The following is a 22,258-nucleotide window of genomic DNA, read 5'->3' as shown; positions in this document are numbered from 1 at the left end:
TCTTAAAAAACTAGGAATTTATATTTGTCCCTTCTGGGTTTCTTAAGGTTATTCGCCATTTCAAAGTCTCATAATGTGTAGTCTAACTCTGTAGTTCATAGGAGTTTGAGAAATCGTGCCTTTATGATTTTAACTAATTTGGATTTATTGTGTCAGAACTAATCTGGTATTTTCTCCTGGACAGGTATACCATTATTTGATGGCTCGTGTCGTTTCATCGACCCACAGACCATACAGGCTCTCCAGCAGTGCCACTTGCTTCTCAGCAACCTTAATTCCGTCTTAAATTGTTTCACCACAGAGGCCCAGGAGATCACGGAGAGAGGTGTGCTCTTTATCTCGTATAAATGAGTTTTTATTTAAATTTTACTTCAAGGAAGAATAAACTTCCTTGTCTTAGATGCATCATTGTGCAAAGTACGAAGAGACCTTTTTTATTTTTATTTTTTAAATGGAAACTACAGACTATTACTAGATGTGCCCTGAGCCCATGCTTAAACGAGCTTGGGAAATCTGCAGGTTAAACTTACTGTTAAGGTAGCGTACGTACTTCCAGTAGAGTTTCAAATTCTTAAATTACATGTAAGTTTTTATTCACAGAGGTCATTGTAAATGTTTGTCTTTGTTTTGCCATTTAAACAAAATAGCCAGTTTAATGTAAAGGCCCGGTTTGAACAACCTACAGGAATATCCCTGTGCTGGTCTGTGTCACTGGCTGCGTTTGACTTCGGAAATTTACTTGAGTGGAAGCACATGTAGCTCAGACGTCTGCTTAGTGAGTCACCCCTTTGGGCATTGTGGAGGTTTTCTGTTCAGGCTAAGTACATTGAAGAATCCACATATGCTGTTAAAAGTTTTGAGAACTGGGCAGGGTCTTGTTTTTCCACAAGGTTGATGCACTGCACGTTACACGGCCGGTGTTTGTCTCCGCAGGCCTCATGGACTTGCACAAGAAGTGCCTGATCACGCGGCTCATCGGCCAGTACACGCAGGTGGTGCTCTGGTTCTGTCACTCCGGGCTCTTACCCGAGGGCTCAGGTAAAACACGGACTTCAGCTGCGGATATTACTGGAGACTTTCTGAAATCTCTGTCGTTTGAGGGGTTCTCATTTTCGGGTTGCCTTTCTTCCACCATCCCTCTTCTATTTTCTTCTAGTCTTAAACGTTCTTTCTCACTTTGTGTCTTGAGTGCCCTGCCCCGCGCTCTATGCACAGGCGTGCCATACGTGCATATTGGGCCAAGTGACATAAAAGAAAAGAGTAAACAAAAGGGCCTCTGACAAAGGATTCAGCGATATCATCGGCTATAAATTAGATCCACTCAGCTCTGGGTTTTATCATCTTGTTTGCTGATCTTTTTCTCCTTAAGAGTTGTTTTAATATGCTTATTAACCAAGATTATTTGCCATCAGTCGAATACCTCTTTTCAGCTAATTTATGCTACCAAGAATTAGATTTGACTTTTGCTCTGCTTGTAGAGAACACTTCTAAGGCCTCTAATTTCCTTCATTTCCAGGGCACACATTAGATTCTGTTGAGAAGCACTTCTGTCCCTTTGCTTAATTGCTGTTGACCTTATTCTCATTATTCTCTGTGATTTTTACCTAAATAGTGAATACTGCTTGCTTTCTAAGTATATGAGTGATTAAGGATTAAGGGGGTAGAATCATCTCTGGAATAGCTTTTCCAGAGTTTTAGGCCAACATCCTTGTTTTTACCAACTTAAGTTATGAGAGACTCTGTTTTCTCGTTTGTGTATCTTTTAATAAAGGGATGTGTATTTATTACTTAAATTTAGGAAGCCTGCAGACTAAATAGTATCATGCAGTTATAGTAAAATATTAATGTGGATGACCTTAGGTGTTGTTGGGATGTTTTGGAGATATTACTAATTTTTCTGACTCTTAAAAAACTCTAGATGATGCTGTGCAGTTGTCCAGGTTGTACTACAACTACCCTGTAATTCAGAACTACTATACCAGTCGTCGACAGAAGTGTGAGCGTCTGGCAAGGTACCTTCCAGAATTTTCCAAAACCTCTTAGAAGTTACTTTTGTAAGAAGTCATCGCTTTCTCAGAACAGAATTCATGAGGCTACAGAAAGATGAAATGCGTGGAATTCTTAAGTGACAGAATTTGTTACTAGCATTATTATTTTAGTTGTAACATTTGCGTGTTTGCCTTGACCTGTTACACCTCATTTGATAATTTGAGTGTGGCTACTCAGTATTTCCTAATTAAGAGTTGTTACCACAGTTGATTTATTAGAAGAGATTCTGTCATTTAAGCATGTATTTTTCCTGAGGATTTTTATTTATGTATTTTAAAGATTTTATTTATTTGACAGACAGAGATCACAAGTAGGCAGAGAGGCAGGCAGAGAGAGAGCAAGGGAGGCAGGCTCCCTGCTAAGCAGAGAGCCCAATGCAAGGCTCGATCCCAGGACCCTGGAATCATGACCTGAGCTGAAGGCAGAGGCTTTAACCAACTGAGCCACCCAGGCGCCCCCTGAGGATTCTTATTTATTTATTTATTTATTTATTTATATAAACATATAATGTATTTTTATCCCCAGAGGTACAGGTCTGTGAATCGCCAGGTTTACACACTTCACAGCACTCACCATAGCACATACCCTCCCCAGTGTCCATAACCCCACTACCCTCTCCCAACCTCCCTCCCCTCAGCAACCCTCAGTTTGTTTTGTGAGATTAAGAGTCTGAGGATTCTTATTTAGAAAATGACAAAGGCTCCCAATTCATCAGAAAGCCAGAGAGCATACCATCAGTTAGGCTTTTTACGTTCTTTCCATTAACAGTTGCTTTTCAGGCCCTTCAACCACCGTGTTCTTGTTCTTTTTGTCTTGTTTCCTTTATTTTTCCTTTTTAATATACATGAATGTTACTCATTGGTTCCTTTGAAATAATGAAGCAGAGGTAATAGAAGAGCAGGGATTATGTAGTCTTGTTCCTTGGGTGGGAGTGACGCTTGTAGCACAGCATGCAACGTTGACAGCAGTGGTTCACGAACATGGACGTCAGGAGTGTTGTCAGAATCCCCCAGAAATCAGTCCTCAGAAGGCCGTGCTGTCTGTAATTTGGTGTGTGGCAAGTTTGGGGTCCGGTCCTTTGGAAGAAATAATCTCGGAGCCTAGGCACCGAGGTGGGAGATTTATTAGGCATATTATATTTATTTAATTTTTAAAGATTTTATTTATTTGAGAGAGAGTGCACACTCGAGCAGAAGGAAGAGAGAGAGAGAGAGAGACTGTGAAGCAGACTCCCCGCTGAGTGCAGAGCCCGCTGTGGGGCTCCATCTCACGACCCTCAGATCATGATCCTAGCCAAAGCCAGGAGTTGGATGCTCACCCAACTGAGCCACCTGGGCGCCCCTATCAGGCGTATTTTAAAATTCTAGATCTGTTAGTTCCTAAGTGTGTGTCCCTGAACGGCTTTGCTACGTTTTCTAATCTTGCTTGTCACGTAAGTCTCACAGGCCACATAAATAAAGGTGGAGTGGTCGGTGCGGTGCTGTCAGGGAAGGCTCAGGAAGGAGGAACTGCTGTTGTAGATGAGGCAGGGACAGGTTCTGCTGACCACTGCAGGCGCTCGGGGATAGGTTTTTGAAGGAATCGCTGGGTCAGAAGATTTGGATGGTGAAAGGGAACTCATAGCCCTTTGACTGAACTGCTGGGTGTTTATACCCAACTAGCTGCCATGCTCTTGGGCAGTTTGCTCTGGATGGTAGAAGCAAGCTCAGGCATCTGGCGGCTGGACCGCGCTCTCCCCCTGGGAACCTGTGTGCACCAGCTTGCTGGCGACCAAGCCCGAGGCCTCTGCAGGTTCATCTAATTCTTGTTGGTGACTGGACTTCACGTGGTGCCAAATGGGGTCCTGTTCCCAACTCTCTTCTCCTTTGGATTGTGGGGATCATAAGAGTTTGGAATAAACGTGAATGGCGAATAATCCTGAATGTTGCCCGTTTTGCAGAGGGAAATGGAACCCCGATTGCCTGATGATTGACGAAATGGTGTCTCAGTTGGGAGACGGCGTTGAGAGGTTGTGGAAGCGGGATGAAGGAGGCACAGGAAAATACCCTCCATCCAGTCTGCACGTACGTTTCTGGCCACGTGCTCTCCCTGAAGACTGCTGTTGCTGGGGGTATTGTTCCCGCCCAGCACAGGCTTGGGAGAATTAGGAAGTGTGAATGAGTGAACATATAAAAAAACAGACTGAATTTTTTATTCCTTTTACAGGCACTGCTTGACATATACCTTTTGGATGACGTCACTGAGACAAGCAAACATGCTGTTGTATCCTTTAAACACTGTCAATTCCTATATTACGTGCATCATAAAATTTGAGAGTAATAGGAACCTCGAACGTCTAATCCAATCTCAGCTGCACGTTTGCATTTTTTTTTTTTTAATTTTGTTTATTTGTTTGACAGATTATAAGTAGGCAGAGAGGCAGGCAGAGAGAGAGAGAGGAGGAACCAGGCTCCCCACTGAGCAGGGAGCCCGATGCAGGGCTCGATCCCAGGACCCTGGGACCATGAACTGAGCTGAAGGCAGAGGCTTTAACCCACTGAGCCACCCAAGTGTCCCTGCAGTTTTTTTAAAGGAAAGTTAACCCAGGGTCTGTTGTTTGGGTTCGGATGGTCTATGGCAAACCTGAAACTATGCAGAATTTTGTTTTAGATTTAATTTTCTGGGGTTAAGATCCACAACTGTCATCAGATTCTCGTGTGTGTGTGTGTGTGTGTGTGTGTGTGTGTGTGTGTGTGTGTGTGTTGGACATCATCAGAGTTTAGTGTGTGTGTGTGTGTGTGTGTGTGTGTGTGTGTGTGTTGGACATCATCAGAGTTACCGACAGCAATTCTGAAACATTGCTGGCCAAATGGTTTTCTTTATTTCGTTATTTTTTTTTTTTTTTTAAAGATTTAATGTATTTGTTTGTCAGAGAGAGAGAGAGAGCACAAGCAGGAGTGGCAGGCAGAGGGAGAAGCAGGCTCCTCACTGAGTAGGGAGCCCAATACAGGACTCAGTCCCAGAACCCTGAGATCATGGCCTGAGCCAAAGGCAGAGGCTTAACCTACTGAACCACCCAGGCATCGAATGATCTTTCTTAATGAGCTTAATTTATGTGTTCAATACGAATACATAATAAGTTAGTTTAATATTATGTTAGGCATCGGTCTTATTTGCAATAGTATTTTTGTGCTGATGTCAGTTTCTGAGTTGAAAAATGTGTAGTTCCAGGGAGGGGCGGCTCAGTCGATTAAGCGTTTGCCTTTGGCTCAGGTCATGGTTCCAGGGTCCTGGGAACGAGTCCTGCATTAGGCTCCTTGCTCAGCGGGGAGTTTGCTTCTCTCTCTCTATCTGTCAAATAAATAAATAAAATCTTTTTTTAAAATGTGTAGTTCCATTCATAATTTATAAGTTACATGATGTGTTTGCTTTAGCTTTTGGCTTTTGCTGATAACTGGAGTTTTGTCTGTACCTCTGCCTCTTCAGTGCTAATAAGCTACTGACTTCATGAGGAAAGTGGGCTTTTGTTCATCTCTTTTGCAGTGGTACTTACTAGTGAGTGTGAATTTGCATCTAGAACTGGCTGGACAGTCATTTAATAACACTGCCACACCAGGATATCCGTTTAGGCTTTCGGAATCCTGAAAGCAGCCTCTTTAAGCCTTTGCTGCTGTAGTCTCTCGATCTCTAATACAAGTAGATATGTAGGAGATTTTCTTCTTGTTATTATCCTTAATTCTCTTTTTTAAAGACCATTTATTTGTTGCTTGATATTATGTATTCCTTCCCAGACAAAACAGATACTTGCATTGAGTCATTTCCCACTGCCTTTGCCATTCCTTGGGGCCAGGTGAAACTTATTCAAGGCTTTTGGCTGATAGATCATAATGACTATGCGGTAAGTCTGTTCACTGAGAATGTAAGCTTTCATCAGCTGTTAGAATTTCAGAAAGAAGTACGTAGCTGGATTAACTGATATTAAAGATACGACTCAGTCTACTTCTGGAGTAATTTACGGACTCAGTTCAGTCGATACCTTTATCAAGCACTGTTGTTGGCAATGAGAATACAAAGATGCAACACCTCAGGACCCCAGGTCCCACAAGGTCTAAAGAAGGAAATAAGTAGTAAACAATTACTAGTGGTGCAGATTCGGCCATTGTTTTGTTAGAGACCCGCTTGGTGTGTTGCCATAGAAGGCAGGACTTGGTATTGATGTGTGACCTTGGTGGCGGAAAGATTTTATATCAGATCTCAACCAGGCCTCAGAAGAATGGGGCTTTTGATAGGCTTTTATTTAAAATAAAATGTACCATGGATTAAAATAGAACTTGACAGGTTATGTTTAAAGTGTTGTTTGTGGCTGTAGTGTCCCCTGTCCTTTTAAAAGGCTAGGTGTTTTTGTCCAAGTGCAGCACATTCTATGTGCATGTAGCATTTTTCGTGTTCTCTTTGCAGAGTGGCTTGGATCTTCTTTTCCACCCAGCTACTGTAAAACCTGTGTCATGGCAACACTCAAAGATTATTGAAGCCTTCATGAGTCAGGGGGAGCACAGACAAGCCCTCCGATACATACAGACAATGAAGCCCACGGTGTCCAGCGGTGAGGACGTTACCCTTCACCTCACCGTTTTGCTTTCCAATAAGTAAGTACATGTTTTGAAAACACCGTTGAAGTCTTGATCATATATGTTAATAAAATGGAATTCATGAGACAGTCATATAAAATATTTTGCTTTGGTTGCATTTACATCCTGTTCTTAGGATTCTTCATTGTCAACATGAAGAAAAATGTAAAAAACGTTTTATCTTAGAATAGGATGAAGAAGGAGTACTCAAGTAAAAGGGGAAGCCAAACTGAGCTTCAGAATTCTCTCTCTTGCTAAATGGCAATGTGGGCATCTCTCCTGTGGGCAGTTGAGGTTTGTGGGGGGCGGGGGGAGGAGCCGAAGATACAAAGGCAGGATAAAGCCCTATTGAGTTGTAAAATCAGTTTTTGTATCTTAAATACATGAACCAAATAGGATTTGAGCAGGTGGGGATTTGAGTAGGTCTGTCTTTACATTGTTCCTTTTCTTCCCTTTGCCAGTGTTAGTGCTCTCTAATCAGCATGCTAGAGATCCGTTCATATTACAGCTGTACGTGTGTATTGCTGTAGTTACTTGTGTATGTGACAACTGTGACAAGTTAAAGGCATGATTGGAAATACAGTTGTCTGGTAATTTGGGTTTTCTTGTTAACCATATGATTTGGGGAAATTGCTTGGAGCTAATACTTCTTATGAGATTGTAACTGTTCTATACAACTCACTTTTTTTTGTCAGTTCTGTTGGTGGGTCATTTTTATATTTTTAGAAATTCGTTTCTTCACTCACCCCAGATTGTTGTTTATGAACCAAATGCTACTTCCGTATCAGCACTCTGAAAGTTAAGCTTTCTTTGTTCTCAATGTATTTCTGAGAGGAGAGGGTTGAATCTCGAAATTTCAGGTAGAAGAGGAGAGTAATGGGTTGATTAGATAGGTAGGACACTGCCAGTGTCCTTGAAAGTAATAAATTAGGAAGTACTTGTTGAAGTGCAATAACCTGAATTAGCCACAAACGTTTGGCTAGCCGAATAAATCTGGAATGAACTTAAGGGCAAGACAAGATTTAAAGAAGCTATAGCGGTAGAGATTTAAGAAAATGGGCTAAGCGTCCCGGTACTGGGTAGCCAGGCAGCCTGTAAATTACTTTCAGTTGCATATAAGCTGTTTAGTCTACTGACGTGAAAGAGGTTGTCCTTGATCACTAATGCTGACATCGAAAAAACAGATGTTGGAACCTTGGAAAAACACCTTTGAAAGGTTGCTTGTTTTCCTCTGCAATCTTGTTATCCTTGAGTTCATTCACAACACATTTGTGTGGTTTGCTGGGTAGATCCCCATTCCCTGTCCTTCAGGCATAGCAAACATTGTATATTCATGTTTACGACAACAGAAACACATTGTGTAACTTCTAAACATGATTTGTCTTAAGTCTTCATTATCTAGTCTTGAAGTGTCCCGTAGAGGACACGCAGAGGTAAAACCACAGGGCCGCCTAAAATGGCATTTGTTGAGTGGTATGGGTTCAGACTCCGCACGGGTGCTATGCCAGACTACTGTGGCGAAGCGAGTCAGAGTTGTGTGTCTTAGAGCATATGAGAGTTATACTCGTGTAGTGTGTGGATGTTGACACAGGATCGTATGTCAGCCTGTTTCTGCTGCTGTATCACCGAGAACCCCTGTACATTCCTTAATGAAAGGACTTTTACTGCCAACACAGTAGTTTAGCCTTTTATCAATTGAAATAATTTTCTTATTGAGCTTCCCACCACCGTGGTTTTTTTAACCAAAGGAAGCAGAGAGTAGTGGAGTATGAGGGCTTTCTTATTTTTAAAATTTATGTCAGTGTTGGCAATGGAACAGGCTTTCTTGAAGTTGGAGATAGTGTTGTCTCCTGCTAGAGGGGAAATGGAAAAAAAACATTATCATTTGCCCTTTGCCTTCAAGTATACTCTCCTGGTAGATTAATATTCGATAAGTCATAAATCTTACTCTTACTATATTTGCTCAATTAGGAGTGGACATCATACTTTGAATTGGAAAATTTCCATGGACTGGTGGATGGAGGGTCAGGAATTAGGGTTGGTTTTTGTTTTGTTTTGTTTTTAATTTTCAATAGTAAAATACTTACATGCTTCCAAAAGGTTCAGAAGGATACACAGTGATTTTCCAGCCTGCTATGCTGCTTCTTGGTACCCGTCAGTGTTAATAATTTCTAGTGGTGGACCTATGTAAGCAAATACATGTATGCTTCTTCCCCCTCCTACTTAAACCCTCCCATCCCACCTTTTTGAAAGCACTTGCTAGCATTTAATGAACCTCCCTCAGCGTGGCTTCAAGCTACTAGGATGCAGGCCCCAGCCCCGCCATGACACACGCCCTTCATCTCCTCAGCTCTTCTGCTGAAGAAGTTCGCCCTTCGTGATGACGGGCTGTTTGGGGAGCGTTCCTTTCCCCAGAGCTTTGTAGTAGTCCCATCACAGCACATCATTGATGGGAGCAGCTCCAGGCCCATTTCTGGCTGCATTTACCCTTCAGCAACCTCCCCCCACCACCCCTACACAAACAGTGCTAAAATACAAACAGCACACTCTATGTCTTGCTACAGTGTACTTTTTCCTGTTTAATTTGGACTTGATATCCTGATAGGACAAAGAGACTTCCCTTACTTTTGACAGTTGCGTAGTAGTTCCCTGTGATGTGCTGTGTCGGTATTTATCGAACCAGCTCCCCTCAGTGAACATTTAGGTATTTTCCAGTCTGTTGCTATTCTAACCATTGCCGTGAGTAACCACACATTTTACACAGGTGCAGATTTCGTTTGTAAGACATAAAATCCTAAAAGTGGAACTACTGGGGGAAGGGACATTTGATAGCTCACGGCACACTGCCCTCATGAGGGTTGGGCCACTTTACTTCCATCACCTGTGCCCTTCAGTATTTGTTCATCTGCTGGGTGAAAGTGGTAATAGAGTAACAGGTTTCATCTCACCAAAATAATAAGAGAATGCGCCTTTTCGTAAAGATGCTATTTCCTGCTTGTGACCTGCCTTTTGTTTTTGTGTGTGTGGTTGAGATTATTCTTCCTAACATGTTAGAGCTTTTTGTGTGTTACGGATAGTAATCCATATGGTTTTTTTTTCCCCTCTTGTTTGTCATTTGTCTTTTTACTTTGTTTTAGAATGGATTTTGTTATGTTGAAAATCATGAAATCAGAATTATCATTATTTTCATTTGACTTTTGTGTTTGTTTTTTCACTTTAATGTCATTTTTTATTTTTAGTTCTCTTCATGGTATCTGCTACCACTTTTATGGTTTTTGTTTTATCATTTAGGTATTGATTTATCTGAAATTTATTTTGGTAAAAGCATTTTTAAAAGAAGATTTCAGTGTATACAGAAATAGAATAGTATGGTGAAGGTTCCATATACAAGTCTTACATCGGATTCAGCAAATAGATTATGTCCTACCTACTTCAACTTTATGTTCCTATGGTTTCTTTTTAATTTATGGTGATATACTTATTCATCCTTCTTGTTTATTTTTCTGTCTATAAAAATGTGCTCATTTTAATACTCCCATATTTTTTAGGCAGGAAAAAATTTACCCCCCTAAGACACTCAGGTTTATAACAACCATACTCTCCTCCCTGTCCTGGTATGGGGTGAAATACAAGGCAGTTTTAGATTTTTAGGGAATACCTGTAAATTTGTTACTTATCTGGGTTCTTAACCTTTGTAAGTCCTGCAGAGTATGTTAGAATATTCTGGTCCCAAAACAATAAAATGAACAGCTGGCCCTGCCTGGCCCATCAGCAGAGGGAGCCCTTTTCTTCCCTGAGGAACTTTGTATCCACGGAAGTCTGGGTCAGTGCTATGCGAATTATTCTTCCATGTATTTCCATGCTGAATATTAATCAATGTGACTTAGTTCACATATTCTGTGTTTCTTATATGTGTCTTGGTTATTTATTAACAAGTCTTTATGTCAGTATTTGTGACTATTTCAATAACCACAGCTAAAGCTTTTTTATGAAGTTGTCCATTGAAACCAAAATTATGTGTTGACTTAGAATTTGGTAAATGATGGCTTTTTTAAGAAAAATTGTCCCTGATATTCGTATGTACTTGCCATGTTTTTATTCTACCTCTCACAGCCCCGAAAGTTTTCAGCCCCTCCAAAGGTTCTGACAATTTTAGTGTATATCTTTCAAGACATTTTGTTACCTATTTAAGTAAATAAGTACATAAACATTTATAGGCTTTGTTTATTGGTTAATTTTTTTACAATTATAGTCACTGTTGATACAGTTTGAAGCTTGGTTTTTTGTTTTTCAAGAGTGTGTCATGAGAAATACTTGTTTGATGTCTCGCTGCCCACAGAAGACAGTGTTTCGTGGCCCCCACATGGTGTCTCCCTAATTTAACCCGTGTTTTCCAGTCAGCTCTTGCTTATAGATCAGTCAGAATATTCTTTGACTGAGATAAGCCCGTCAGCATCCCATACACACAATGTTGCACGTGTAGGTCTTTGCTTCCTTGCCCTTCCTCTGCTCTCCTGCCTGGCGTGCATCTGTAAGGGCCCGGCTTTCTCTGCCGCACCACAGTGATCCTTGTCTTCTCACTCCCATGTATGCTCTGTGCTTTCCTGTCCCGTACTCCAGTAACGACCCAGCACAGCCTCACATGAAGTCTGCTCATGAGATCAGCAAACGTCATGATGCCGTGATGTGTGTTTAAGAAAAGCTCAGAGTTCTCCTGCATTACAAACCCAGAGTGTCACTGAGATTCTGTAGGTGGGTCGCTCGTTTGGAAAGCTTCCAACGGCTTTTCTAACACTAGGCCTTGCGGAACGCTGTTTCAGGTACATGGTGGAGGCCTGGACATTCCTGCGGCAGCACTCCACCAGTCTGAACGTCGAGCAGCTCCTGACGCACACGTACAAAGTCTGCCAGGAGACAGGCCTCATGGAGGACTTGCTGAAGCTGCCTTTCACAGACCTCGAGCAGGTAACAGTGCCCCAGCACACACTTGTTGGAAATGCAGGAGAAGGGAGTAGCTGACAAGTGTTTTTGGTTCTTCCTAGGACTGCTTGGTGAGATTCTTGCAGTCCAGCACCAATGTTCGGAATCATGAATTCCTTCTAGTTCACTATCTGCAGCGTGCCAATTACGTCTCTGCCCTGAGGCTGAATCAAACTCTGAAGACCAATTTTTCGGTATATAGTGAAATGTGTTCCATTATGGGGGCCAAGAGAGTAAGGAGAAGTGGTAACTTTGTTGTGTGAGAGTTTCTAGCTCGGTAACCACCTGGTTTCTTCGTATCCCCTTGACCTTGGAGATCCCTCGTCTGACCTTCCCTAGCACGGTGGGAACAGGACATTATTACTTACCTGGTCCATTTACATAGGCCATTTCTATTTAGGTAACTGCCCACAGTCCTGCCAGCCTAACCACTTCACTTGGGGGGAGCTAGAGGAGGAGGTAGAAGAGCAGTGGGAGTTACGTGGTGCAAGGAGCCTGGACTTCAGGGCTCAGACAGATGCTCTTTTGTGCTCTGTGCTTGGACACATTCTCTGAGCCTTGTTTCTTCCATCAGTAAAATGACAGTATCTGTTTGTGGGGATGCACACGATGTGTCAGAGGTGACCTGTCGCCTTACCCACATAGATACTTGGTACGTGATGACCATTGTTGTTAGTCGTGGAGAAAACTCGAGCCTGGGCAGGGGAGGGTGGAACTTAGGACAGATGGGGACTGATAATGCAGTCAGGTGTGTGTAGGAGGTCCTTGGTTTGGAAGAAGGGATATGGGAGAAGGAAGATATTGTTAGGTATTCAGAATTGTTTTAAATGGTAAATACATAAACATAAACATAGCACTTTTGAAGAATAAATGTTTACGGTTTATGGCATGTTTAATAGAATGACCGTGATCCTCGTTTGCGGGAGAGATCAGAGGTTCGAAATGCTATAGTAGAGCAGTATGGGAAAGTCCTTCCTAAAATCCAGCGAAGATTAGCCGTTGAGCAAGCTAAGCCTTACCACCTGTCCACATCACCAGTTCTTCGAGAAGGTAAGATTTGATTGAATACTATCATAAAAACATATCTTTGGTGAGAAAGGACATCAAGTAATTTATCTCCTGAAACTGTTGTTCTCACATTCAGCTCACTTTTGCTTTGATTCATTACGGTGGCGTGCTACTTTTTTTTTTTTTTTTTTAGTGGGTCACCCTGCTCTCCCCAAATGTAAAGCTTTCTTGGAGGTTTTTGTAGCTGATTTATTAGCGCAGAACAGAATAAAGGATCTCGTTTTATTTCGTTTGGACACTCCCATCCACCTTTTAGAGAACATGTACAGTAAATTATCACCACCTCTCAAAAGTCCCAAGTTCTGTTTCTGCATAGATGTTGCTGAACTAAGTATAACCTGTAACTGCTTATCTTGTGAGCCCTATGTCCTAGTCACTCATATTCATCTTCTGGTAAAATCCTGGTTTAGAGAGGAAAGTAAACCCTAAACTTGGATTCTTTGTTTTACAGTTTCTAGACCCCAACCATTATCCACTGTTACAAAGCAAGCTGCAGCAGGGGCTGTGTTAACAAGATCTGCTTTCATCAGTAATGTGTTGTCTAAAATCGGAGAGATTTGGGCATGCACTGAACCTAAAGGTGGCACCTCAGCCTCCAAGAGGTACACTTCCCTTAACACCTGTTATGGTCTTGCCGCTTGTTTTCTTTCCCTGGTATCCAAAGCAATCATGAGCCATCCAGCCTTAGAGTTTATTAGTCTGTGTAAAAAGGAAAAACTCTATGTTGACTATTTTGATTGTAGGAAAATTGTTTTGTCTTTAAAAGCAGTTATGTTTATTGTTATTTGTAAATAAGCAGAAAGGTACAAAGTAAAAAGTGAAAGCCCTCCTTTCCTACCTGATAACGCCTTCTTTTAAAGCACAGTTTAATTTAATATTCTTTGTAATACATACTGAGAAGTTACATTTTTATTTTCTTGTAGTCCTAAAAGAGAACCATCTCCTCTGCCACATCTGCAAGTGCCTGAGGCATTTGTTGGAACACCAATTTTAAAAGCATCACAAAAAGCTTCTAGGTAAGACTTAGTTAAATCATTTTAAAGTCACAATGTTAGATGATAATTACACTGTCATTTTTAATTACCTTTAAAATGTTGCAGTATTTTAAATTCTTGAATGAGTTTTTAATAATTTTTTTAATGCTTTTAATTTTTTTTTTTTAATAATTTGGGAAGTAGCATAGTAATTTTAGCACCAGCTGCTAGCCTGCTTAGAATTTTGGCTTAATGATTTCAGATGCTTACAGAAAAGAAGTGAACTTTGTTTTATTAAATATCATGAGCAAAATAAACTGTTAACTTCTTTTAATACAATTTCCTTGTTGACTGATTCCTGAATGAAGGTTATTTTTGGAAATTGTTAACTAATTTTGGCTTATTGAAACTTCTGTACGACAGAGCGCACTAAAATGCCTTCCGTGGCTTCAGATCAGTAATACTTGTACAACTTAAACTGTGATATTAGAGAAATAAGTAGTAAGTCAAACTTCTATATCCAAGATGAAATGGTAATTGTATTTCATCTCAGAATATTGGGTAGTTGCAAAAGATCTTCATATTCTCAATAGCAGAGAACAAGTGTCTCAAAGCATGCTTATGATCGTTACAAATTTGAGTGTTTACATTTTATCAACAAAATTATGTTATTTTTGAAAATAAAATGATCTGAATTTACAATAGAATAAGGTACTCAGAATAAGTTAGTAATTTACAAACAGATGGAGTCAAAGCTGTTTAGAATGGGCATATTTTCAAAGCATGAGAGGGTTTTCTGTTTGGGGGGTTTGGATTTAATTAGATTGATGTTGTTTTCCTTTAATTACCAGGAAGATTATTTCAAATAAAAGTCATTATTATTATCATTCTGTTTTCCTAGCAGTAGTTCCAGTTTTTTCCCCACAAGTCACTTTTTCTCAGTCCCTTTGTACTTTAATAGATCTGGGGTTCAAGAAGGGAGCAATTAATAAAAGTTTTCAGACTCATGACTAATGGCCTAAGGACCTAAAGAAAAAGAAGTATTATGAGAATCCTTCAAAGCTATGATTAACTCAGATGGAAGAAAGTCAATTGAGGTGTGAATATTTATTTTTATAGAAATCATTCTGTTCCCTAATACTGTTTTTCAAACTGGTTTGCATTAGTGGGTAGTGAGTAAACTTAATGGCTTGTGACTGGCATATCTTTCGGTGGAATAGCAGAGGTCGTATCCCTGGGTACTGCGTATAGTAAGGCTAGTGCTGTGCTGTGCAGTGTGTGTTTTGTGTGTGTGTTTGATATGAAATGCATTACTAATGTGTACCATGCCCAAAGATTTGTGGAAATCCTAAGATATGATGCAGTATTTAACATTTTTTTTTAAATATTTTATTTATTCATTTGACAGACAGAGATTACAAGTAGACAGAGAGGCAGACAGAGAGAGGGAGGGAGGGGGAAGCAGGCTCTCTGCTGAGCTTAGAGCCCGATGCGGGGCTCGATCCCAGAACGCCGAGATCATGACCTGAGCCGAAGGCAGAGGCTTTAACCCACTGAGCCACCCAGGCGCCCCTAGTATTTAACATTTTTAAAGAGGATATAATAACAGAATATCATAGTCAAAAAATATTTTCTTGATAATTGTTTTAGTATAATTTAGATACATTGTCTTATTAGTATAAGAATTTTGCTTTTACTCAGTAGATACCTTTGTTGGACAGGCCCTGATTTTGAGAAGGAGTCCTTCATAATGATTAAACACCTTGAGCAGGAATACTAGCACAGTGCAAGACAACTAACAAAATTCCAATTTGGGATAGTTCAGTATAAAAGTGAGCAAATGGTTTACAAATAACAGATTTTGAATACAGGTGAAGTAGAGAAGGAAAAGAAGAATTAGACAATAGAGAAACAAATGTTAGTGGCCTGATGGGAATTCTTGGTTTGGTGGAAATCTCTCAAAGCTGTGCTTAGTATAGAATAAGAAGCAGTAAGGGTTAAGGAAATGCTTCCAGTAATATTTCCCACCGGGCACCAGGCTGGGTCTTCAGGCATCCATCTGTGATCTGTGTTCATCTACTATCCCAACTGTGAAGATCTCATTTGAAGGTAGAGGATGGGAAGACAAGGCACAGCCATGTGGTATTTTTATTCCCGGGCACAGGGACATGCTGGACCTTTCTGGTCATTCTCAGCCAAACCAGAGTCATTTTAGGGAAGTAAAAATATATTGTTTGTATTGCTAGGAAATTGTCCGTAAAATAGACTATTCATTAGGAAATTGCCTATGCAAATGGCCCATTAGAAATTGTAACCTGAAAATTTCACTTTAAATTCTTTATCTGTAAGTTTTTAAACTGTTGGGACTATACATATTTAATACAAGTTACTGATGAGGTTAGTTTTATCATTTGCGTGAACTACATCAGGACTTTATAGAAAACCAGCAGAATCTAGAGATTCCATTTGTCATTGAACTCTTTAATTTGAAAAAATTAACTTTTTGTGTGTGTTGGTGCTCAGTCTTTTATTGCAATAAAAACCATAAAGGTAAAGCAAGCCAGTATTCATTATGTATATCACATGTAGATAAAAGGAATTTTTATGTGTTCATAAAAATGAATTTATTTATTTTATAGTGATTATTGGTAAAAGGGCGGGGGACTAGAGCTTTCTTTTTTATCGTTATCCAGAATTCCTAATTCTCGGTTTTACTACTGAATTAATTTTCTGACTTTTTTTAAGTATGATATTAATATCCTCACTGAACTTACAATTTCATGTGGTTACCCTATTTTAACAGTGAAAATGGAGTCTAATGGCATACTAAATTTTTTGTTTGTGTTTTCACCATAACTTGATAAGTTAGTCACCTGGATCTTTCTGTGTACATGTGTGCGTGCTGTGCTTACAGGCCGCTGGATCTGGTCGTCCATCCTGTGCGCCAGCCTTGTCAGCGTTTGGGGTTTATTCAGCAAACCCCCAAAAGATCTCCTGTATACCTAGCATCCAGTTCATTGTTGAAAGGATCACATCACAGTCCCTCTAGGACTGTAGAACTACATGTGCTTGAAACTCCTTTTGTGGTGAAGGTGAGTATTATATACCTCGTGTTCGTAGTAAAGCTAGGAAGTTCTCACTTGTCACACAGCAGGGAGAAATAAGCCATCTCTGATATCTCTGGATAACTGACAGCTTTAAGCCTTTGTGGCGGGGTGGCGGGGGGGGAGTACCTTTTTTTTTAATCTTCTTAAATAAGACTTTACAAGACTTGACCTTCTGTGCTTCCCTGATGTTGTACTCAAGGTTAACAGTTACAATTACATTGTTGTTCGGAGAGTCACCCAAGTCTCTGGTTATTACAAGTTGAAACCTTAATTTAAAACCTCTGAAAAAAGTTTTCACATTCCTGGGTTTCACATTCCTGGGTTTGCCCCCACCCCATGCCATTTCTGCTGCCATTTTGCTGTTACTTCTTCCTTCTGTCAGATGCTTTTAGTTCTCTGGTTTCTTTTTAATTTACATTCTCTCACTCCTTTGATGAAACTGCACTCTGTTACTCCTTACTAGCAGTAAATCTGTCTTAATTCCTTTTCCTCCACCATCTCTGATAAATAATTAGTTGGGAAACCATGAAACTAGACTTATGGTGGCAGGGAGCAGGCACCTTTTCCCATCCCGGTGTCAGAATGGTTTCACAGCAGTTGTGTGCACTGGCTACTTGTCCAGTGTTGTGGATTGAGTCTTGGAGGTGCCCTACCTTCATTTCTTTCCATTGTTTCTGGATATTCAGCATAGAGAGTGAAGCTAGGGGCTTCTTGCTTTTTTCTTTCCTTCTTCTTCTTCTTCTTCTTCTTTTTTTTTAATTTATAAGAGAGAGAACAAGCAAGGGAAGAGTGGGAGAGGGAGAAGGAGAAGAAGCAGGCTCACCTCTGAGGGAGCTGACATGAGACTTAGTCTCAGGACTCTGGGATCATGACCTGGGCAGAAGGCAGACACTTAACCAACTGAGCCACTGAGGCACCCCTGATTCTTACTTTCTGAGGTGAATAAAAGATAGTTCAACAAATGTCAGTCCTAAAATAGTTACTGAAAGAAGTGGAAGAGAAGGTTGGTGAGTGCCTGATATTTACTCTCCAGGGCTGTGATTCCAGTTTTCATCCATTAAAAAAATCACATTTTGTATTCTCTAAATCAAGGAATAATTTTGTGTCTGCTACCAAAAGTAGTCTTGAAAAAGAATCAGTATAACCTAACAGATATAATGGAATTTGGTGATCTAATGGGGTACAACCATCTGCGTTGCTAGTCCTTCAGAGGAGAAGTAAGGGAAGGAATTATTACAGCTGAATAGCTTCTATGCTAATAATTGTTATTATGGTAAATCAGGATTCTCATAAGTCATCAGTTACTGTTGATTTCTTATAAAACATTCTTAAAGTCAGGCTTATCATTTTGTATTAATTTGCTGTAATTAAGCTTGGTTCTTTTATACACACACTGTCCTTTCTCTTCACCTAACTAAAGTTTTGTAGGGACCCATTAAATAATTTATCTCTGCACTCTTTATTAACGTATTAAACTGGGAATAACGAAGACCTTAAGAGTGATTGTGGGTGTAGTTTTATATTTTGTAGCCTTAGGTATAGAAATCTCTTGGGTAGAATTTTTTATTTTCTTTCCAGCAATCTATAATAAAACTTTTTACTGATGTGTTTATTGGAGTTGAGTATATAGGCACCATTGTGACTCAGTTGGCCTTCTCTGTCCTTAATGTAAGTGGCTTTTACAAATACTAATGGTGGAATTCTGTCCGTTGTTTGTCGCAGAGAGCAAAAACTTTGGCCATGTCAGTTACTTCTTCTGGATTTGCCGAGTTCACTCCTCAGTCCATCTTAAGATCTGGACTTCGAACACCACCTTTACCCTCTCCCTCTCTGTCACCCGGAAGATCCATTACCCCTCCTTCACGACTTAAGGAAACTAGAATTTCATTTATGGAAGAAAGCGTGGCCACAAAACGGACTCCTGGAGTAAGTTTGACAATATTTGGAACAAATTAAGACTATATTAGTATTTACAAGTAAAAAGATAAATCGATTTGCAGGGGGTGGGGAGAGAAAGAGCATGAGCCAGAGGAGGGGCAGAGGGAGAGGCGGACTCCCCACTGAGCAGGGAGCCTGACTCGAGGCTCTGTCCCAGGACCCTGAGATTATGACCTGACCCAGAGACAGATGCTTAACTGACTGAGCCACCCTGGTGCCCCAGATAAATCAATATGCCTATAGATATTTAAATACAATCTCATAGATAGGCATGAAATCAGAAAACATTGGTTCAGAAAAAAATCTCATGGCACGGACTATCATTTACAACTGAAGTTTTAAAATAGGGCCCAGAAGCACCAAGTAAATTGCCTATAATCAAATGGCTAATTGGTAGCAGAAGTGGGACTATAGTCAAGATCTCCTGATTTCTTTTTCTTTTTTTTTTTTTTTTTTTAAGATTTTATGTATTTGACAGACAGAGATCACAAGTAGTAGGCAGAGAGGAAAGGAAGCAGGCTTCCTGCTAAGCAGAGAGCCCAGTGTGGGGCTCAATCCCAGGACCCTAGGATCATGACCTGAGCGGCTTTAACCCACTGAGCCACCCAGGCGCCCTCTTTTCTCTTTTTTTTTTTCTTTTTTTTTTTTTAAGATTTTATTTTTTATTTGACAGGTAGAGAGCACAAGTAGGCAGAGCAGCAGGCAGAGGAAAAGGGAGAAATAGGCTCTCCACTGAGCAGGGAGCCCAATGCGGGACTCAGCCCCTGGACCCTGGGATCATGACCTGAGCCAAAGAAATATGCTTAACCAACTGAACCACCCAGGCGCCCCAAGACCTCCTCATTTCTTAGTCTGTGTGTTTTGTTTTGTTTTGTTTTTACCTTATATTGTGTTGGCTGTCTTATTACTATGTTCCTAATTGGGTGTCTATTGAGACGGTATGTAGTCAGAGTTCTATTGTGGGTTAATAGGAAACCATTTAGTGGTAGTGGGTTGTCTTGCCTATTTTGTGTTTGAGTCTTTGAGAAATACCGTTTTATTCCCAATCAGGGAAACATTAACAACCATTAACTTTCATGTATCTGGAGAGAATGGATTTATAATAAGTGAGTTTTGACTGAGAAGAGAATCTAGAGAAATACCAAACATGAAAAGGTTGTAAGTAATCAGTTACTATTGATTGGAGATGGAGAGCTTAGACTTGACTGATTTCTCCTAGTAAATTATTTTTTTCAAAACCCTTTACTTGACAGGGTACAGATGACAGTAGGACGAAACTGTCTGTTACTACACCTCTCCATAAATGTGGAGGTCCAGCAAAAAGTGAATGGCTAAAGAACAAAGCCAAGACAACAGCCTTTTCCCTGAGTAGTCCTGAAAAGGACCATCAGGAAGTAGAATTAAGGTCCCAGGACACCCCTTCCCAGGATTTGGAGAAACTGGATATGAGCCGAGAGAGTAGCGGAGCCTCCACCAGGTCAGACCAGACGACCTTGGAGTATCAGGATGCACCTTCCCCGGGAGACTTGGAAGACAGTTTCGTGGCCCCGAGGCCAAGGCGCTCTTCCACAGAACTCATTATCAATTTAACTGAAGCGACTGAGAAGGACAACGATAAAGATGTGCTTGAATCAGAAACGAGTCCTCCAGACCTGGAGAAACAAACGGGTAAGAACTCCTTTCTAGATATTCAAAAATGTGTAGTAGACGTCTTCCCACCGTGCACAAAGCTTCAGGATTAAATAATTACACAATCCCAGTGTACTTGGTTCTAGACGCAATGCACACATCTGCCTTAAGGCCCTCTCATACAGCTGTAAGAAGTAATAATACTGACTCTACAGTCTAGGTTGTTATAGTTTCTGACTTGTCCAGCACCCTCAACTTTCTGGAAGGCTGCTCAGAAACCAGGTCCATCATTCTCTTCATCATCCCTACCTCCAGAATAATCACTAGACAATCAAAACAGATACCCAGAGGCCCATGAATTTAGAGTCTTTATGTTTACTTCTATATCAAAAAGATTTTGAGCCCCTACTGTCTGTGGAGAACAGGCGGGCCCCCCAGCGAGTGTGCTCCGTGTTGGGGAGCCTGCCACTAACTGCAAGTAATTTAGAGCCTAGTGGACTAGCTATATAAACAAACGAGCACTTACAGTATAGCCGGAAAAACACTCTGGTAGTAGGCAAGGAAAGGGCCAGGGAAGCACCAGAGAGCGGGGAGACTTGGCCTAGAATCGGATCAGAAAATTCAGTCCGTTTTTTGTTTCGTAGCCCTGCACAGGTTTAACAAGCATATTTAAGGGTAACTCCTAGCTTAGAATCTGTAAAACTAAATCACTTCAATAAATATCTGTGTCATACTGGTGTCTTTAGGGCTGTGATGTCTCTATGTAATAAACACAATCATTATTGCTCTAAGAGCCTAGGACTCATGAACAGCATCTGTCTACAAGTGTACATCAGTCCAGATGTGCTCTAAAACAGTAGAATGGTAAAATGGAGGAGAATGTTCATGACAGTATCTTCATTGATGATTCCTAAAAAGAGGAGGCAATCTCAAATAGAAACTTTTTATTGTTTTCATGGGGGGTTATATAGCACAAACTGTAGGATAAAATAGGCTAGAATTGCATCTCAGCTACTTACTAGGCCTGCGATAAGCAGTATAACTGTGTGCTTCTGTGTCCTCGTCTGTGAAATGAGGATAATAGTCCCCCCCGACTTTGGTTGTCGAGGACTGAGTCGATCTATGTATAGCATCATACATTAGGCCCCGACTGAGAGAAGTGGTAGGATACGGGGGGCTCCCAGACTGTGCTCAGTCTATTAGAAGGACCTGTTGCCATTCTGAGGCCAACAGAGTAACCTAAAAGTACAAAAAAGCAGATCCAGCAGCTTGTTACAAGTAATCATCCAAGGAAGATCCTGAGTACTCGATAACATGTGGCAGAAGTGGTCGTAACTATTGCTCATGCATGATCTGTAGGCACTGTCGCCGATCTGGAGACGAAGGACCTCTTGATTGAAGAGGAGGTACCCGCAAACCTCTGTCCCTTGCACCCCATTCCAGGAGGTGAAACTTCCCGCTGTGCTCCGCCAGCCCACGACGGGTAAGCTAGTAGGGAAGGCTTCACCTGTGCACAGAGTGTGACGAAATGGTGAGCCGGTAGCTTCGTATTCCACACGTAGAGGAGCTTTTACTATATTTAATTTAATTTTATTTTAGTGGGCATTCCTACTTTGGCCGTGGTTTCTGTTACGAAGGACCTTCATTTATATGAGCATGTGTTACAGAGTAGTTGCTGTGAAGTCTTAGATTGATGCTAGACATTTCTGGAACATACAGTTGTGATGAAGTGAGGCAGATCTCCTATATTCTTTGGGGATCGTGTTTCTGATGAAGCCGTGCATTCCTCTGGGCCCTCCTGGGTTCAGTGGTTTCGGGTAGATGAGGTGGGTCTCCTGCGGCACCAAGGTGGAATGCAGGGGCTGTGGCTTGGAGGCAGTTTTGTTCCTGCCGTTTGGTGAATACA

The 22,258-nt window shown here is 40.9% G+C and overlaps 1 protein-coding gene across 3 annotated transcripts in view; it reads left to right on the top strand.

Annotated features, from left to right (window-relative positions):
* Positions 1 to 22,258, top strand: part of LOC111150669 (AT-hook containing transcription factor 1) — an 81,128-nt gene that overhangs the window by 45,029 nt on the left and 13,841 nt on the right. For all 3 annotated transcript variants that reach the window (XM_022508189.1, XM_022508190.1, XM_022508188.1), the window contains 16 exons: positions 185 to 325; positions 934 to 1,038; positions 1,919 to 2,012; positions 3,989 to 4,112; positions 4,255 to 4,311; positions 5,780 to 5,926; positions 6,487 to 6,674; positions 11,477 to 11,621; positions 11,699 to 11,830; positions 12,536 to 12,686; positions 13,156 to 13,306; positions 13,628 to 13,720; positions 16,593 to 16,770; positions 18,508 to 18,711; positions 19,977 to 20,391; positions 21,712 to 21,835. In XM_022508189.1, the coding sequence (XP_022363897.1) occupies positions 185 to 325; positions 934 to 1,038; positions 1,919 to 2,012; positions 3,989 to 4,112; positions 4,255 to 4,311; positions 5,780 to 5,926; positions 6,487 to 6,674; positions 11,477 to 11,621; positions 11,699 to 11,830; positions 12,536 to 12,686; positions 13,156 to 13,306; positions 13,628 to 13,720; positions 16,593 to 16,770; positions 18,508 to 18,711; positions 19,977 to 20,391; positions 21,712 to 21,835 (2,449 nt within the window). The remainder of the gene's footprint in view (positions 1 to 184; positions 326 to 933; positions 1,039 to 1,918; positions 2,013 to 3,988; positions 4,113 to 4,254; positions 4,312 to 5,779; positions 5,927 to 6,486; positions 6,675 to 11,476; positions 11,622 to 11,698; positions 11,831 to 12,535; positions 12,687 to 13,155; positions 13,307 to 13,627; positions 13,721 to 16,592; positions 16,771 to 18,507; positions 18,712 to 19,976; positions 20,392 to 21,711; positions 21,836 to 22,258) is intronic.

Source organism: Enhydra lutris, unplaced genomic scaffold (genome assembly GCF_002288905.1).
Source record: "Enhydra lutris kenyoni isolate GAN:26980312 unplaced genomic scaffold, ASM228890v2 scaffoldscaffold24, whole genome shotgun sequence".
NCBI classification, from domain to species: domain Eukaryota; kingdom Metazoa; phylum Chordata; class Mammalia; order Carnivora; family Mustelidae; genus Enhydra; species Enhydra lutris.
Note: the sequence above shows the minus strand (reverse complement) of the source record. Positions and strands in the feature narration are given on the sequence as shown.